This window comes from Aricia agestis, chromosome 4 (genome assembly GCF_905147365.1).
Source record: "Aricia agestis chromosome 4, ilAriAges1.1, whole genome shotgun sequence".
Taxonomy (NCBI): Eukaryota; Metazoa; Arthropoda; class Insecta; order Lepidoptera; family Lycaenidae; genus Aricia; species Aricia agestis.
Window position 1 is genome coordinate 22,208,280 of NC_056409.1, and position 20,328 is coordinate 22,228,607.

At 40.7% G+C, this 20,328-nt stretch overlaps 1 protein-coding gene across 6 annotated transcripts; it reads left to right on the forward strand.

Annotated features, from left to right (window-relative positions):
- Positions 1 to 1,255: 1,255 nt before the first annotated feature.
- On the forward strand, positions 1,256 to 19,328 carry LOC121726641 (atlastin). 6 transcript variants are annotated; one of them, XM_042114087.1, is made up of 9 exons: positions 1,339 to 1,384; positions 1,541 to 1,635; positions 13,231 to 13,278; positions 15,554 to 15,786; positions 16,114 to 16,260; positions 16,576 to 16,731; positions 16,806 to 17,716; positions 18,278 to 18,344; positions 18,436 to 19,328. In XM_042114087.1, the coding sequence occupies exons 2-9, from the start codon at positions 1,602 to 1,604 to the stop codon at positions 18,568 to 18,570; spliced, it is 1,731 nt and encodes a 576-aa protein (XP_041970021.1). In that variant the 5' UTR covers positions 1,339 to 1,384; positions 1,541 to 1,601; the 3' UTR covers positions 18,571 to 19,328. The 6 variants fall into 6 exon arrangements, with proteins under 6 accessions (XP_041970018.1, XP_041970019.1, XP_041970020.1 ...); XM_042114088.1 differs by having other exon boundaries at positions 1,366 to 1,384; positions 1,574 to 1,635; XM_042114084.1 differs by lacking the exon at positions 1,541 to 1,635 and having other exon boundaries at positions 1,256 to 1,384.
- The last annotated feature ends 1,000 nt before the right edge of the window (positions 19,329 to 20,328 follow it).

A 20,328-nucleotide genomic window follows, 5' to 3' on the forward strand; every position in this document is an offset into this window, starting at 1 on the left:
TTTTTTTGGTTTTGGCCACAGAATACAAATTACTTCTTCTTCTTCTTTTGGCGTAAGCCTCCCCATTTAGGAGTTGCCAGCGTCAGAGTTAAGGCGAAAGATGTGAACAGTTATTTAAACGTAAACTGATTGCCATGCACTGGGCACGGGTGATGAGTGATGACTTCATGCGACCATGCAAATACAAGATATAATAATGAAACAGATAAAATCCAGAACAAGCAAAATGAAAGCAAAATATTGTTTCTTAGCCTTTAAATTTAAGTCATCATATCATATCGGCCTATAGTCGTCCACTGCTGGACATAGGCCTCTCTCAATGAACGCCAAGATGACCGATCTCCTGCTACTCGCATCCAACATGGGCCTGCAACTAAGCGGAGATCGTCGTCCCACCTAGTTGGAGGTCGACCTACACCCCGATTTCCCAGCCTTGGTCTCCATTCCAGAGTAAGTTTACTCCAGCGATCGTCTGTTCTTCGAGCTACATGACCAGCCCAGTTCCACTTCAGCGTACTGATTCTCTGCACTATGTCGGTGACTTTAGTTCTTTGACGAATTGTTTCATTTCGAAGCTTATCCGCCAAAGAAACTCCGAGCATAGCGCGTTCCATAGCACGCTGAGCGACGGAAAACTTACGAGCTAGCCCTGCTGTAAAAGGCCAGGTTTCTGCTGTAAAAGGGTAGGTCATAACGGGAAGCACGCATTGATCGAAGACTTTCGTCTTCAAGCTCTGCGGAATATGCGACGTGAGAATGTGGCTTAGCTTCCTGAATGCTGCCCAACTCAACTGTATCCTCCTATCGGTTTCTCTCTCGAAGTTATGTCTACCTACCTGCAGTATGTGCCCCAAATAGACATATTCCGTTACGACTTCGAGAAAGACACCGTTAACTGCAACCGGTCTCGGGAGAACATGTTCGTTGAACATGACTTTCGTCTTGTCCAAGTTCATCTCGAGACCGATCCGCCGCCGCCGGGAAGATTCATTTAGGTCGTTCAACATTTCCTGCAAGTCCTCCAACGATTCTGAATCGTTGGTTGGTAGAATATTAACCATTAAATATTCGATGTCGTGCACAAGTGTGGGCAAGTGATACAACTTCAAGAAACGTGCCATTTTGTGTTCCCTCCAAAACTCCATATTTTACTTGACACTGGTCATGATTTAAAAGCCGAGTGCCATATTATGAAAAAAAAGATTTGACAATGACAGTGACAAAACTTTTTAAGTTGTTTGTCATTAATTGTCAATTTGCGTCGAGTTGGAAAAATCGCATGTCGGTATGTTCAGTTGAATGTCAGTTCTTGAAATAAATAAATTGGCCATGGCTGATGTCGGAGATAATAAACATCGAGAAACAAATTTCCATGAAGGAAAAGGTAAAAATTGCTAAAATATTATAGTTATATATGAGTGAGTTGCAAGTGTGTGTTTTCGATCAAATCTTCGTACCCAGTTCTACCCCTCGTGTACTTGTGACATTGAAACGAGTTCTTTTCTTATTTGCTGCTCGGATTTTGGTGCTGATACTGAAGGAACATTGATTTGTAACTGCATTACGCTTTAAGTGCCGATTCTGTGTGAAGACTGTCGAAAATGACCGGGGGATCGGACAGGACACTCTCTTCAGGTAAATTGTTTTTGTTACGATGCTGTGACGATATTCGCACATTGAACCATTAGCGATGTCTTGTTACGCGCTCGAGCTAGATAAAGATTTACTGTGTTCTTTTTCTGTATTCCAACTTAGGAAGACTTTTAGTAGAGCCTACAAAATACAAATGCATGGTAGAGCCATACAATGCAAGGAATATGTCAGGCGGCAGGGCTCGAATGTCATGCAACAATTATTTTTATTGACTTGTACAAATGGAATGTTTTGGTTTTAGAAAAATCCTTTTATTTTATTATAAGTGCTATTCACCTTCTTATATTACTTTGATCTTTCTTTTGATACTAGGTAGTTTATAACTTTTAAATTTAATAACCAAAGAGCAAGAACAATATTGATATTGTAATATTGTTCAACAGTACCACTCACCAGTCACCATTAATACTTTAAAAATCAAAATAAAAAACAATAAACAATACTTTGTTTATTAAACAATTTTGTTGTATTATTATTCTATTTTTACTTGAAATTTTAATTTATCATGAAGATGTTTTGGTAAATTTGCTAAAAAAATATGCAAATAAAGCATGTCCATTGCATTTAAGGCTTAAGCGCAGATGGCTGCACATGATCCAATTAATGAATTGAATAGATATAAGCCAATGTAGATTGTAATGATATGTAATCAATACCAGTCTGTTATGCTGGGAGGAGTGTGCTGCGGGCTTGTATAACTCACTTTTATACTCACCATATTTTGCTAATGATGAATAATTGTCGGCAGCCAGTATGATTTGATCCCATTTGTAAATGTTTGAAGTCGTTACAAGTGTGCACTATTTTCTAGTGCTTTCAGACAAAGATTTTTCAATCTAAAATAGCTTAGTGATAAAAAAATAGGCTGGTTCAAATAACAAATTTCATAGTCACTTGTTGCACAAAAGGTCGGTGCATGACTCAACAAAGTTTTTATTACACATATTCATTATTCTTTGTGCTTAAATAAACTACGCTGTAAGAGTTGTGTCATACAACATACTGTAACACACATAATCTTTGCTGTTATTGTATTTGTTTTATTCTGCTTTTCAATAAGTGAAAGCTTTTATAGATTAAAAGTAAAAAAATTGCAGTTAATTAATTAGTAGTGTTAGAAAAGAATTAAAAATACTCTATTATTAACATTTTTATTTTTTACTTTATTGATTTTACTTTAGATGGACTCTTTCAACTGTAATTGGTTTGAAATTTTGTTGTTGTTTCTAATGTTTACAAAACATGTAGCTGTGTCTCGTTCAAATGGTCCAATCATGTTAGGGGCAGACAATTTGTAGTAATGTAATAGATAATGATGACATACAATAACAGATGTTCATTGTTCATGAGTTACATACTCGCAGGAGGCTAGTAAGACCTATTGTATTGAAATGCCACCATAAGCTGTTCACATAATTATGTGCTAGAAAAAGTAAAAAATTGCCCATTAAATGACTTGGCTGTTTGAAAAGTAGGTTGCTCATAAACAAGTATTGTTTTTATTTGATAAGAAGTGTGGCGTTTATTCCAGTTATTATGCTTAAAATATGAAGCTTTTATTAATGTTTTGATAAATAACTACGTAAAAAATTACTCAAACAAGTCTCTAGAAAACAAAAGTTCCACTTCCATAATACGGTCGAATAAAATCGAAGCACATACTAAACAAGCAAATGGAGATAATTAGGAAAAATGACGACCAATGAATGTCAATAAATAGCAAAATTGCGTTTGCGCGTGACGCAGATTCCTCCATACGATGCAAGTCAATGAGACTGGCGGCAGGATTTATCACATGGCGCGCTGGCCCCGGCCCAGCGGTGTCAATACCCGCACGGCGCACCTGGACCTCCGCCAGCAGCGCGCGGCGCGCCACCTCGTTACATCGAACAGGTGTATTTAGCGACTTTCCAAACATTTTAACGCTTTACATAATGACCCGCTGCTCTCGTTTCGTCCGCTTGCCCGAATATGATAACGGCTCGCGACCGATGGATTTGGAACATAATGCCAAGATAACGCCCAAAACAAATAGTTGGAAATTGGAATAGCCAGCGACGCAAACACCCATATAGCTGAGGCACACCGCCCGCGCTCTTCCCCATTTCATTGACTTTCGTACGTAACCACATCGCGACTACTGGCGACAACGCAACCACAAATGAACTACAAAAAGCTGCAGCGACACAATTCACACGTAACCACGGCTTGACTGCATTTTGTCGTTGCAACGTGGTGTGGTTGTGGTACGTGTGGGTTGGCCCTAACTGCTTCGTAAAGGTTCGCGCACACTTTGTCGGGGCGTGCTGGGGCGGGTCGGGGCCCAGCGCAAAATGCGCTTTAGCACACTATTGCCGGATCCGGGTCGCATCGCATTGACGGATTTTAACGCTCACTGTGCTGGGGCGGGTCGGCGCGCAATGCATTGACGGATTTTGAGCCGAGGCTTGCCGGCCGCATCGCATCACATGCGCGCGCCGCTTGCTATAGCACACTGTTGCTGGGGCGCAGCGGGTCTTGTCGGGCCGTGTCGTATTGACGGAAATCCGCCGAGCAAAAATCGAGTGCGATACGCGCATCCGATTCCATACAAATTGTATGGAGGCGGATTTTTGCAATGCGCCCCGGCACGCTGAGCTCCGGCACGGCCCATCTTAGTGTGCTCACTCCTTAATAACGCTGCGATGACGCAGCGCCCGTGTGGCCGGCTATGCGTCAAACGGCAGCGCTGCGTCGACGGACGACGCAACGCTGACGCAACGCGCCGTGTGGACTGGCGTCTGGCTCTCAGAGTCTCAGACACAAACTAAATAAGCGCGTATACTCGTAAATATTGCTCTATGGTGCTTATATTATGAGCCAAAAATCTACCCATTTATAGTCTCTACCTCCAGTAGCTGCAGTATCTACGAAAAAGCGCTGTATAGTGAACTAGCGACCATAGCTGGGCACCGCTAATCAAATAGTTAACTTCGTTAATCCGTTATAAAAAATGTTACCCTTGTTAAACATTAAAGCGTTACATTTCGGACGAATTAACGCAAGTTATCGTTAATCGTTAATCCGTTAACCCTTAATTAGGCGCATCAAAAAAGTCACACAAGTAGTCGCACTGACCCCTAATAAAAATTAAGTTGAATAAATTAATAAAACGAAGTATTAATTATGCGAATTGTTAGAATGCTTTATGATAATTAATCTTTTTAAGCAAAAACCTTCATTTGACTCTATACAACTAAAAAAATCAATCAACTACTGCTCTGACTCGAAATCTCATAATATCACTATGGTTGAGATCGAGATAAAAAAAAATCTATTATTCACTTTGATGACCAGATTTTTTTTGCAGTACCGAAGAAAGTAGTAGGTCCTGAGCCAATTCTGACAAACATATTTTCCGCGCTGCCCGCCCGGCCAACACTTGTCGTTTCATACTAACTGTCTGAACCTGTTTTCGCGCTGCGCCGCAGTGCCGTGCGGTAAATAGTAGGCATTGGATTAACGATTAACGGACTTCTGCATATTAACGGAAGTTAACGAGTCCGTTAATATTTTTAAAAGTTAACTTAAAAGTTAATCCGTTAATCAAAATGTTAACTTCGTTAATTAACGATTAACGAGTTAATCCCAGCTATTCTAGCGACCCACCTCGGCTTCGCACGGGTATAAATGATTAAAATCGATTCAGTAGTTTTGATTTTAAATATTAATTACTATACCCGTGGCCCGCATTGGCGGTACCGCCGCAAAAGCTACGTCCCGCAATTTTTTAATCTGTATTATAGAAAAAGATACATACAGCCCGTATTACCTCCTTCTTTTTGGAAGTCGGTCAAAAAGTAAATGACAAACAACTGTTATTGTGGGATATCCATAAGAGATAGACATATACATACCATCGCGAAGTTGTCTGTAGACCTTTAATTCATTGTGTACAATACTTAGTACATTATTTTCATAAATCTCGTCCTGTCTGCGTTTGCAATGTAAGCGGGAAAAAATGTAATTATTTACGACATCACAGTCCTTAGAAACCTCAAAAATAACAGTATTTCTTCAATGAATGTTATTATGCTTATTTAAACCTTCCTCTTTAATGACTCTATGTAATAAAGAAAACCGCATCAAAATCCGTTGTGTAGTTTTAAAGATTATAGGGAACTAGCTGTTGCCCGCGACTTTGTCCGCGTGGACTTCAGTTTATAGCGCGCGATGTCAACAAAATTGGTGTCAAAAACTTTTATAAAAAAAAACCCTGATACCCCATAAATCAAAACAGTTGTGCAGTGTGCACCTAATATTTAATTTTTTTTAATTAAACTTTATATTTTATGCCAAATTTTTAAGCTTATTTAGCCCCTCAAATACACAACTTTACCCATAAACTAATTATCATTGATAAGTTTATAGTTACGTCACTGCATAGATAAAGTACTGATTTATTAAATAACGTAAATCAAAACAATCGAAAAAAATCGAAAATTGAATGTAAGATAATACCACCTCTTATAGAAAGACTTTTGGGTAACCGTTAGCGCGATGTAGGTGACGCACGGCGCCATCTATTATGGATTTTGGAACTAACTTAATTTGAACAAATTTACGCATTTTCACCCCCTTACAACGCTTTTTTACCCGACTGCCAGGAGGGTTATGTGTTTGGCGCGTATCTTGTATGTTTGTAATATTCTTTATTACCTTGTATCTCCATAACCACTAAACGGATTTTCACAATTGAGGTATCGTTAGATTTGTCTTAATGACCCAAGTGTTCTTAGACAGGTGACATTAAAAAAAAACAATGGCAGATGTTTGACGCCATATTGTGAGGTAAAAAAAATTCTACCAAGCATATCGAGTGGGGTATCAAAATAAAGGATTTTAAACACTGATTCTAAATATGTATACAAGGTGTAACAAAAATAAGTGATAATAATTTAGGGTGAGTATGTATTCCTTATAGAGTTCACTGTGAAAGTAGCAGCGCTGAAAGACCAACATTTTTTTTCACTTTTGTATGGGGAAACTCGTGACGTTCGGGCGCTTGCCCATACAAAAGTGAAAAAAAAAATTTGGTCTTTCAGCGCTGCTACTTTCACAGTGGGCTCTCTATAACGAACACATACACACCCTAAAGTATTATCACTTATTTTTGTTACACCCTGTATAACTTGCAGTTTGAATATTAAATGGAATGATAATTAATCTACACTAATATTATAAAGTGGAAAGATTTGATTTTTTGTTTGTTTGGCTCCGAAACTACTGGACCGATTTGAAAAATTCTTTTACCATTGGAATTCTACATTATTTTTGCTGAACATAGGCTGAATTTTATTTTCTAAAAAAATAGGGTTCCGTAAGATATTTGGGTTCTTCCGACGCAAGGTGTAAAAAATCAACCAGAAAAGTTACTTATTTTACGTACGCTGCCTAAACTATAAAAGATAGAACCATAAAATGTTCTAAGTATTTGTAGAACTTATAAATATCTACAAAAAAGTCCGCGACACACTATACGTATCTATGTCGAGTGAGGCACAATAACTATTTTTTTATTTAAAAATCTTGAATTTTTTTGGCCTACATTTAAACGCGTTTATTTTACTCATTCTTTTAATTCTCACCAAAATAAATTATTTCATCACTAAGTACAGTTTATGTACATAATATTTGGTCTTTGAATGAATAAAATTGGACATTTGGTTTTGAAATTATGGTGAAATTAAAATATTACGATAGTGCGCGTGGGGGAGGAAGACAATCTGTGCAGGGTGCAGCCTGCGTATAATGACTGCGTCGTCGATGTAAGTGTTGGAGTCTGTGAATTGACCTGGGAATCATTTTGCTGACTGAGTCTTTCCTGGGTATGCTTTTTGTAGCGCTCACCGACATCCACGCGGGCGGAGCCGCGGCCAACCGCTAGTAATAAAATAAGATTAAATCAAAATCCGCCTGCATGGATAAATACATAATGAAAAATTAACTGACATTACTAAAACTACATGAAAATTACATAAATCAAACTAAAAAATATCAGCACGGTAGTTTTTTAATTTTGTATTAGATTGATTGTCGAAATGGCTACAACTAAAAAGTCGAAAATAAAATAAATTAATTAAAAATCAAAAAACCCGACTGCAAAAAATGTTAACTAAAAAGAACGACACAAGACCTAATTCTGCCGGAGGCATCGAATCCATGTTTTAATTGATACGACTCTTGCTTACGAGTTTCATGCCAGTATAAATAGAAGGTCACATAGAAAAATGTAGAAGAACAAAGTGGATTATAAAATGCAGTCGGAGGCATAATATTGTATGATTTATTAAACTTGGTGCGACATGCCTCCGACTGCATTTTATAATCCACTTTCTTCTTCTACCTTCTATTATAAACTATGTAGTGATTATAAACTACTAGACGTTCCGCGCGGCTTCGCCCGCGTAAATTAGATATTTCGCAGGCAAATTAGTCCACAAAAATAGCCTATGATCCTTCACGTGGTCTACTTCTTATCTGTGCCAAATAACAGAACAATTGCTCCAGTAGTTCGTGAGATAAGCCCTTTCAAATAATTTCCACATTTTCCTCTATTTCTTCTCTCCGAGTAATAGGAGCGTGATAAAATATAGCCTTCCTCGATAAATGGGCTATCTAACACTGAAAGAATTTTTCAAATAGGACCAGTAGTTCCTGAGATTAGCGCGTTCGAATAAGGCATAAGACCTTTGAAATTATTCCCCCCCGTTTTTTCCACATTTTCCTCTATTTCTTTGCTCCTATTAGTAATTTAGCCTATAGCCTGTCTCGATAAATGGGCTATCTAACACTGAAAGATTTTTCAAATCGAACCTGTAGTTCCCGAGATTAGCGCGTTTAAACAAACAAACTCTTCCGCTTTATAATATTACTAGCGACCCGCCCCGGCTTCGCACGGGTATAAAATATATTACAGCCTAGGTCACTAAAAAAATTATTAAAATCGATTCAGTAGTTTTGATAAATAATTTATATTCATTACTACCCGTGGCCCGCATTGGTCGGCAGTCGGTACCTACTGCCGCAAAAGCTACGTCCCGCAAATTTTAAATCTGTAATAATATCTTCGAAAATATTCATTTAAAATTTAAATCATAATATGCTTTACACACTTTCATACGTGGGAGAGCCATACTTCGGCACGAATGAGCCGGCTCGACCGGAAATACCATGTTCTCACAGAAAACGGGCGTGAAACAGCGCTTGCGCTGTGTTTCGCCGAGTGAGTTTACCGGAGGCCCAATCCCCTACCCTATTCCCTTCCCTACCCTCCCCTATTCCCTTCCCTTCCCTCCCCTACCCTCCCCTATTACCCTATTCCCTCTTAAAAGGCCGGCAACGCACCTGCAGCTCTTCTGATGCTGCGAGTGTCCATTGGCGACGGAAGTTGCTTTCCATCAGGTGACCCGTTTGCTCGTTTGCCCCCTTATTTCATTTAAAAAAATGCTGTAAAGGGCCATAATCAAAAATGTATTTAAAGTATTTAATTGAATAAGGATAAATCGTTTCGAAAATTAGCCATTATCATTGTGGGATATCCTTATACCATCGCGGAGTTTTCTGTAGACCTTTTCAATGTGTACAATACTTGGTACATTATTTAAATGAAGAATGGACCACGTGAAAGGACATAGGTTTCTTTTTTGCGGAAAAATGTACGGTTTCCGTGACATTCCTAAATTACGCGGGCGATGTATAGTGATTGATACCCTTCCCGCGAGCGCATCGCCGCATTGGTAGCGCCCACTTCGAAACGGGCATTCATCGCAATATTTTAATTTCGCCATAACTTCTAAACCAAACGTCAAATTTTAATAATTCAAAGACGAAATATATTCTACATAAACTGTTCTTAGTGATGAAATAATTTATTTTGATAAGGATTATTAGCATGAGTAAAATAAATCCGTTTAAATGTAGTCCAATAAAAATCAAGATTTTTAAATAAAAAAATGGTTGGTGTGCCTCACTTGACTTAGATAGGTATAGTGTGTCGCGGACATTTTTGTAGATATTTATAAGATCTACATTTACTTAGAACATTGTATAGTTCTATCTTTTATAGTTTAGGCAGCGTACGCAAAATAAGTAAATTTTCTGGTTGTTTCCGAAAAACTGAAATATCTTACGGAACCCTATATTTTCCAAAATAAAAAGTAGCCTATGTTACTCGTAATTTCGTAAATAATGTAGCTTTCGAATGGTGAAAGAATTTTTAAAATCGGTCTAGTAGTTTTTGAGCCTATTCATTATAATTAAACAAACAAACAAAGTTTACCTCTTTATAATATTAGTATAGATTATAAATATTAATATTAAGTAGAGATGAACGGAAAGCTCTCGTGTTACGAGTTACGACACTAACGAGATAATTACTTGAGATTTAGTATAATGGCAGCATTTACGAATTCATTGCAATCCATTAAACGAATTCCTTGCTTTATCCTATCCAAAGATATATTTAGATACCGAGATGTAACTTTTTATATTTGTATACAAAACTAAGTGCTCCTAATTAGGTTTGTTACTAGTTTAGCGTGGTTTGGCCAGACAACGACACACAAGAGCGGTGCATTTAGTTTCCGGCGGCGGCGGTGTCGGTTTCACGACACCAACCTGTTTTGTACTTTATATGCGCGGCTGTGACCTTCAATATTAGATTCTAATTTGGCAAATGGTGTTATAAGTTGTCGAACAACTTCATATTAATTTCACTGTATCCTCTCTAATATTATTAGAAACTATTAGCGCTCAACTTCATTTTGGTTTGGGCCTTGGCGCATTATCAAAAAACTTTGTTTCTAGCATTTGAAATTAGTTTGAATGAACAGTGAACACCGCGCACATTTGACCACATCTTTGTTTTTGAATTGTATCTTTATTATCAGTTGATATTAAAGGTTGCATCTTTCTTTGTGATTTTGTCTCGTGTGAGATGGACGTGTCTATTAAGTATGATGCATCTATATTCATACCACTCATGTACTATAAGTACGTGAAAGTATTGCTAACTGTCTTTAGCACATTCCATGAATCGTGAATGTAGCCACTCGTTGACTCGGCGAATGGATTACGGAACGAACTCACGATACTAGTCGATAGTATAAATAAAACCCAATTATCAAACCAAGCTATCTTCTTTATTCACTTCCACCATAGACCGGACTCCAACCTGAAGCCGCTGCAATGCCGAGAGTGTTCACCCGAAGCTGTGTTTAGAAACATGTTTGCGCCACATAAGGCAGTAAGTAATCTGTCGAAAGCGTGATGCGCTGCCGAAAGTGGCGCATACGTAAATGTGATAAGCGCGTTCGACCACGATCGACTGCCGATACGTGGTGGGTGTGGACTGTGGAGTGTGGACTTTCTTTTCGCGGCCCGCTCTTATCGCACACCGCACACGTCTTTCGCGAGAATATTGACATCATCAGCGAAATGTTAAATTGAGATTGAGATTGGTCATTGCGTAAATTTAATGCGGAGATTCGTTCTCCTCACTCGAATAGACTTTTGTTACTTACTTCCTTATTTTCGGGCACTGCAAATTTAATTGAGATTTGAGGTAAAACACTTTTACATACAGTAGATGGTAGCTACTAGCTACTAGCTTGTAAACAGCCTGTGCGTGCAGCATGTCCCTTATCCCTGTGGTTTACTGTCTCTACTGTCTACTGCAGTATATCTGACTATCGAAATCGGTCTAAGCTCGGGAACAAAATCATTGTAGTTTAGATTAACGATATCGTATGCACGCCGCACGCAGCCCGCCGAATATAATGTATTATGTAGCGGTATTTATAGATCGATTTTATCTGATTTTGTTATTGACGGCGCCTGTGTTAGTATGTCAATACGCCCTACATATAACATACTTACATGTTAAAGTTTTGCAAGAATATGATTTATATAAAGTTATATAGGCTCATAGCTGCGCAGCGCCTCATATTCGAATGGTTTATTGAGTTCTGTGCCTTACAAGTTAAAAAGTAAAAATTCAAATATCAAGAATTAAGAAGTAAGAACACATTGTTATCTGTCTGTCAGTCTATAAGTCGAGAGTCGGACCATCCTTTTACTATGGTCGGACTCTTTATTTAAATGGCTTTAGTCTCCTCTCAATACTCAGACAGGCTTTTTAGAAAAAAGTAATATTATTTTTGATTGATGTTCAGTAAAAGTTTCATAGTCCATTTACTTAAAGTATTACTCAACTTACTTTACATTTTAATTAAACGTTTTATATTAATAGAAATATACACCATATTTTAATTAATCGTTAACGCTAATTATTCATAACATTTAAATGTTTGCGTAACTTTAAACTTAAACAAAAATCGTTTACTTTTTTAGGAATAACTAGCTGTTGCCCGCGACTTCGTCCGCGTGGACTTTAGTTTATTTATAGTTGTTACTTGTTCCCGTACATCGATTGAATCGTTTACGCACAAATCAGAAAAGTATATTGTGTGGGAACCACACATTTTTCCGGGACAAAAACATTCCTTGTACTTCAAATTAGTATTTCCAATCTCCATGCCAAATTTCATCAAAATAGATTAAATAGTTTAGGCGAGAATCATAAAAGTTTATTGTGCGGGAACCGTATATTTTCCGGGATATAAAGTATCCCTTGTCCTTTTCCGAGACTGAAAGTATTGCCATACCAAATTTCAGCAAAATGTTTCCAGTTTCAACATTTTCCTCTATTTCTTCGCTCCTGTTAGTTTTAGCGTGATAAAATATAGCCTATAACCTTCCTCAATAAATGTGCTATCTAACACTTAAATAATTTTTCAAATCGGACCAGTAGTTCCTGAGATTAGCGCGTTCAAATAAGCCCTTTCATATAATTCCCCCCGTTTTTTCCACACTTTCCTCTATTTCTTCGCTCCTATTAGTATTAGCGTGATAAAATATAGCCTATAACCTTCCTCGATAAATGGACTAGCTAACACTGAAAGATTTTTTTGAATCGGACCAGTAGTTCCTGAGATTAGCGCGTTCAAACAAACAAACTAACAAACTATTCCGCTTTATAATATAAGTAAGTATAGATAGGTATATTTTAATGTGTGTACTATGATGTAGTATGTACACGAATTGTATTGTTATGTATGAGTGAGCGTCGCGTCCTCGACGTTTTAGGTAACAAAAAACAATTACACACATACACAAATGTTTAAAAATATTGTATACAATATACATTGATGATTCTAGTCTATGATTCTAGTTTGCGACAACAGAATTATTATAACTAGATGGGCGCAAAAGAAACAACTGAGTTAGGTCCTTCCCATCTTGACCACCGTCAACTCTGTATCTACTATCTATGCTAAACATCATTATAATGAATCCAGTAAACTTTAGAACGATTCGGTAGAAACAAACCTTACCTTTTTTTATTACTAGATTTTCTTAATATTGTGTAGTTGTCACAATAATATTATTAAAGCTTTTCACTATCCCTTCACAAAATCTCTACATATAGGACATGCCCCAGGTCCTGGCGAAATAAATAGCTTGTGATTGTTTCAGTCAACCAGGTGGTGGGTAGACTTAAGCTGCAGCTCGCAGACCTGCCCAGTAAGTTGCTGCTCGATCGCTGAGTGTTGACTTTCTTCTGTAAAGTGTACAGCCATTGGCTCTTATTCCCTCTGTTTCAGCCTTACCTCTGTGTCTATATCTCCTGTCTTGCATTTAAATTTCCGTATTGTTGGTCATTGCAATCTTGTTTTGTCACTGATGTGATTATTCTGTATCGACATATTATTATATTATATTTGATTTTACTTTTCGTAAGCTCTACTAATCTACTGGCGTTTCTAACAAGAGTGTTTGTGTATAAATAATATCTTCTGATCATCTGCAATTTTGCTGTTTCTACTCTCCTTAACATGGTGTGTTCCTGGTATTGAAGACATTAAGGGCCTGTTTCACCACTTTCTGATAAAGTGCCTGATAGGATATTCATAACTTTTTTGACAGATTCTCCATACTTGATCTGTCAAGTTAATTGGTGGATAGCCTTATCAGGAAGTGGTGAAACAGACCCTTAACCTAATATCCTGCATCCGGGTCATATCTCAGTGCTCTCTATGTATATAGTCCGTTCATATTTTACGCCTCACGAGTCCTATATTCCAACGGCAAATAAATACTGAATCAACTATGCTTTAAAAATACCTTCTGGTTATTATGACGTATACTGTGTAGTGTGATTTCATCTCGTAAGCAGATTATAGCTTGATAAGATTGTTGCCGCGTATATTTCCTCACCCTAAAGTCTAAGTGAAAGCAAAATATCGACTTTTTTATTTGTCTTAGAAAAAGTAATGGCGAGGATGTGATTAATTATGGATAAAGTGTGCTCCACAAGCTCTCGGCTCTCATAAGTTATGAATACAGGTTTTTCTTGGCTGTTTAAATGAGAAGTAAAAGAGGCGTAAAGTTTTTAAGTTTTAGTAATGTTTCTTACTTATAAAAAGAGGCATACTAAACAACAAATCCAACAGGGGGAGTATAACAGTAAACCTATAACATCTCACTCTATGTACTCTCTAAATCAGTTAAAGTAAGGAAGATGGATTATAAATCCAAAAGGAACCTTGCGCTATGTTTCTACTTTTTGATCCATATTATTATTATTACTCGACCTCACCTTACGAACTTGACCATTAAGCACCTATTTTACTTGTTGCATTCAATGTTAGAGTGATACATCGTACTACCCGGACGTCGTCTCGTCGTACCCGCTCGTCGTAAGGTCGACATCGTTAAGTGTAAACTAATTACTACACAAGATATAGTTAACTACATTTAACCTGAACAGACCGTACCGTACCGAACACCTTACTGTTTAGATAATAAGGTCCGAAATGCGCGCTGGGCAGGTCGGTGAGGTCGGTGTCTGTGCACACGCGGCTTTAGAGTTTAGGCACGCAACGGCCGGCCTTCGGATCTATTTCCGCGCAAATACACCAATGTTGTAGCGCTAGATGCTAAGTGCTAGCTGCTTCACTCACATTGTGAATTTATGACCACTGTCCACTAGACGTGTGCCTAGTGGTCTGTGCCTGTGTGTATAGTGGTCGGCCACCGCCCACCCGCCACATTGAAATTAGGTTGTAGTCAATTAGCGGCTATTTTTGGAAGGAATTCAGCAAAGTTTTTTATACGCAGTATATATGAAACTTTTGGCTACGTGTATGTTTAATAAGTTTTACGTGTTTGAATATTTATTGAAACTGCAAACGGAATGTAAATGTTATAACTATAAGCTAGATGTGCTGTTAACGATACAAAATAAATAATAATAAAAGTCCCTTTACTTGCTGACTCGAGTATTATACGCCAGCGCAACTTGCAAAACTAAAGGATACAATATCTACCAACAAGTTATTACCGTCTGCTCGCCTTCTACTAATAAAGACCACCTCTCCCATCCCACCAAATTCTAAAGAAACTAAAAAATCGAACACTGCCTCTATAGTCTATAGTACGGGAGCCCTAGAACATTTTTTTTATTACTATCAAGCTAATTTTTGTGAGTAGCTTCATTTTGATAAGACGACCAACATTTTTATCTGCGAAAAATCTTGAAAGTGGTAGCTAACAGAAATAGAAAGGATTTCATACTTTGACTTGATGGTCCTAAAATATGGATTGTCCTATTTGTAGGACAATATTACTCTTAAAAAAAATGTTCTAGGGCTCCCATACAGTATACCTCCTACATTTTTGCAAAGCAATTTTAAGTTATGGGTTACTATTATTGTAGCAACTGTGCTGCCATACATTGCGGTATTGTCTGTTAATGAGTGAGATATTGATGACGGACGGCGCGGTGTTATCGTTGCAGTGACGGAGCGGCCGGCGGCGGGCGGGCGCGGGTCGCGGTCCGCCGGCCACGGTGTCCAGGTGGTGACCACCGGCCCCGACCACACGTTCGAGTTGGACGAGGCGGCGCTGGAGGAGCTGCTGTTGCGCGAGGACGTGCGCGAGCGCACCGCCGTCGTCGTCTCCGTCGCCGGCGCCTTCCGCAAGGGCAAGTCCTTCCTGCTCGACTTCTTCCTGCGGTACATGCACCACAAGGTCAGTGGAACGATAATGTCACACAGTAAGTTATTCATTTGCCATCTATTGTATGTGACCCTTGTCTCGGGTCTAGTCTGGTAAGCAGTGAGCGAGCTGATGATAACGATATTAAGTATAAACATTTAAAATGAAATTATAATGTTTTTATTTTGTCGGCTAAAAGTCAGTTAGTAGACGTAAACACTGAATAAGAATTGGGCTTCCTGTTAAGGATCTGCTAAAGACTGACCAATGCATATTTGCATAAGTCATAAAATTATAGTTTGATAAGAATTTCCATGTTGTAGTCGATAAGGAAGTAACGTAGTGTTTATTGTTGGTCAGTACGGCTCGGGTGGCGGCGGCGACTGGCTGGGGTCAGAGGACGAGCCGCTGTCGGGGTTCAGCTGGCGCGGCGGCTCCGAGCGCGACACCACCGGCATCCTCATGTGGTCGGAGATCTTTAAGGCCACGCTCGAGGACGGAGAGAAAGTATGTTTGTATTATCAAAAAAATTATTATAATGCGGTCGTGATACACGAAACATTCAAAACATAGACAGACCTCTCGCTCCCGCTCATCACACGCATATTCAAAACATAGACAGACCTCTCGCTCCCGCTCATCACACGCATATTCATTAGCGAGTTGCGAGTGCCTTTCTGTACTGCCTGAATAGTGTCAAGTTGTGTCTCTCTCAATCTGTCATTTAGTCCTTTTATTATTGTTCATATTTTCTGAATATAAAATTAAAATACAGCGTGTACTCTAACTGGGCGGTGGTAACGTGTAGCTGTGTGTTCGCAGGTGGCCATTATCCTGCTGGACACGCAGGGCGCCTTCGACAGCGAGTCCACGGTGAGGGACTGCGCCACCGTTTTCGCGCTGTCCACGATGCTGTCCAGCGTGCAGATCTACAACCTGTCGCAGAACATACAGGAGGATGACCTGCAACATCTGCAGGTAGACGCTGTGCTTGGAAAAAAAATTTAAGCGACAGTAGCTCCCAGTCGTGCGACGTTAACATGTCCGGTCAGCTGTTCACAGAGTACGGGCGGCTGGCGTTGGAGGACGGCGGGCGCACGCCGTTCCAGCGGCTGCAGTTCGTCGTGCGCGACTGGAGCTTCCCCTACGAGGCCCCGTACGGCGCCGACGGCGGCCGCACCATACTGCAGCGCCGCCTCAAGGTGTCCGACAAGCAGCACCCCGAGCTGCAATCGCTGCGCAAGCACATCACGGCGTGCTTCGCCGAGATCGCGTGCTTCCTCATGCCGCACCCCGGCCTCAAGGTGGCCACCAACCCCGACTTCGACGGTCGCCTCGCCGACATCGAGGGCGAGTTCAAGCGCGCGCTGCAGCAGCTCGTGCCCATGCTGCTGGCGCCGCACAATCTCGTGCCCAAGCTCATCAACGGCCAGCGCGTGCGCGTCAAGGAGCTGCTGCCGTACTTCCGCGCGTACATGGGCATCTACCGCGGAAACGAGCTGCCCGAGCCCAAGAGCATGCTGGTGGCCACCGCCGAGGCCAACAACCTGACGGCGGTGGCGGCGGCGCGCGACGCCTACACCACGCTCATGGAGGAGGTGTGCGGCGGCGCGCGGCCCTACCTGCAGCCCGCCCTGCTCGACGCCGAGCACGCGCGCGCCCGCGACAAGGCCCTCCACGCCTTCCACTCTAAGCGCAAGATGGGCGGCGACGACTTCAGCAAGTCCTACTGCGATCAGCTCGTGCTGGACCTCGAGGAGCAGTTCCAGCAGTTCAGGGCCCACAACGAGAGCAAGAACATCTTCAAGGCGGCGCGCACGCCCTCCGTGTTCTTCGCGATAGCGTTGTTCTTCTACGTGCTGAGCGGCGTGTTCGGGCTGGTGGGGCTCTACCCCGTCGCCAACCTCTGCAACCTCGTCATGGGCATCTCCCTGCTCACGCTCGCACTCTGGGCGTACATCAGGTGAGATTTGAGAACGAGTGTTTAATATGTCAAAATATTGTTACGTGCTAGTAAGGTAGTAAGCTAGTTCGAAGGATTTGGAGAGAAAGACCTGCTGACTCTCTTGAGGACTTTATTCACTAGCACAAAGTTCAACACTAAGCACTAGATCCAATTCACTGAGCACTTTCACTGTCCTAGGTCGTAGCCAAGTCGTAGGTTCCACTAGAATCCCTTTTTGATCACTTGTTTCTCACTTCGAAGTCGCCTTGATGATAGCTCGCGGCCCGTCTGTCTGCGACTATTTATACGGCCGAGACGAATTCTGGACTGTACGAGAATATTCCTTTCTCTAATGTACAAAATTCGCGTAAACAAGTGTGGTATAATTCTAGAAGCCTAACGCCATCTAGTATCGAATAGCGGATTTACGCTGTCTACGTTTCTTCAATAAGTTGCGTTGGTTTGACGCTAGATGGCACTACGTGTCCGTATCCGTAACAATATTATGACATGAAGCAATGATTAAATGCAGTCTTTATTTATGTCTTTGTCGCTTAAACTTTTCGTATCGAATTTCAGGTACAGCGGCGAGATGAGAGAGTTCGGAGTCTCCATCGATGACATGGCCAACTGGCTATGGGATAATGTGAGTGTAGTTACATGCAGTCCGAAAACTCGAATGAATTGTTAATATTAAATAATTACAAATACGCTAATGAAACGACTGAACGTTTCAGGTTATGAAGCCGGTGTACCAGGCGGGGCTGGAGAAGGGCATGGAGCACGCGGCGGCGGCGGCGGCGGAGCGCACGCTGGGCCCCTCGCCCTCCGCCGGGGACCTGCGCGCCAACGGCAAACACAAAACCTCGTGATGCCGCCCGCCGCCCGCGCGCCCTCTCCCCCGCGCCCCGCATCCGCCCTCACCTTGCGACTTGCCAAACGTACAGGGTTGTGACGTAGGTTTTAAATTATTTTGGATAGTCTACTATTGATGACCCTATGCAGCATAGGCGATTAAACATACGAGTACTCGGAGGGAGTGACCGGCCCCGGCGCGGCCGCCGGCGAGCCGGTCGTTTCTGGTGCCGGGGTCGAAACGGGGCCCGATCGCGATAATTGTGAATTATGTTTTAGTGCGATGCTCCATGTAAATTTCGAGGATATATTTAGTGGGTGCGAAAGTTTTTAGTGCAAATTTTGTCGAGCAATAATTAGCCGGAGTGAAACTGTGTGCGTGTGAAACGAACAGTGTGCGAGTGAACGTCGACCGAAGGGAGATCTACGTGCGTTTTTAAGTAGTCGGTTAGTTTTGTCAAATTTTATGGGAGCAGCGTAGACCGGTGGCGGTAGGTGTACAGTCATAGAGAAATTTATTGTTAACATATTATGGTGATGATCGATTATTGCTTTTTTAATCTCGGGGGTCGGGAGTGCGGCTGGAGTCGCTCTCCTCTCCGCACTGGTTGCGTACTATCAAACTATCTTATGAAAACGATATTAAACCTAGCAGTAGATTAATGAAGCAATAACATTAGACTAAAGATTTTTTTATTTTAAGTATTAATTAAATCATGAGAGTAACGAATGTAACATACGCATATTACAAATTTTAATATATTTATAACTTTAATCCTTTATGTCCTCGCGACCACACGAGAATGGGCAGAGTGAACTCAAAATTGCAATTCACTACTTTATGTTTATCAGGAACATAGCAGCGGGCTGTTATCGTGATCTTGCATTTAGTTCAGTTTTACATAACATTATAAACAAGGTACAAAATGAACATTGAACAGTCATTTTTGAATTATTAAAAAGTATCCGGTCATTTGATTCAAATTAAATTCATGGTTATATGTATATGTGTCGCAGCCGACTGGTTTAAATAGCCGTTCAATCAAACAGCTAGCCCTTTGACTGAACAACGCCATTTCGCAACGCCCCCGAGCCCCCCTTTTATTTGACGGTGGTCGCCGGCTGCTGCCGCAGCACGATCGCTCGGCTCCCTCTGTGTTGTGGTCTAAGTTCTAACCTAACCTAACCAACTTTTGGACTTTCTGGATTGTGTTTGTTTTTGTTTTGACGGGGGGCTGTGCCCTTCGAACCCCCCTTTCGGGGGAGGCTACGTCCATCCATTTCATAATCCCGTAATTTCTCCTCGAATATTTGTTGAAATTTTAATTCACTCGTATGTGCCTCCACAATTTTTGTCTCTTTAAAAACACTTGTAACTTTTATTAACTACTTTCTTTCCGAAAAACAACCACAAACACCAACAAATACCTGCTAGTTGAAGCCATATTGTAAATAAAAGTTAAAACGCACCTAGCGCCGCAGCGGTGCGCGCTGAACTACTTCAATTAGACGGCGGCTTTTGAATCATCTGTAGTGTTGAACGTTTTGAGCGACTAAAATATTCAATATAAAAGCTAGACGTGTGATTGAATGGCGTTGTTCAGACAAAGGGCTAGCTGTTTGATTGAACGGCTATTTAAACCAGTCGGCTGCGACATATGCACACATACTCAATGATTTTTATGATATTAAATACGAACAGTTTTGATTGAAGTTGTGTGTTCTACATGAACTGTCCATTCTGTGCCCGGGTAATGCACAAACGAAGGTTTTAC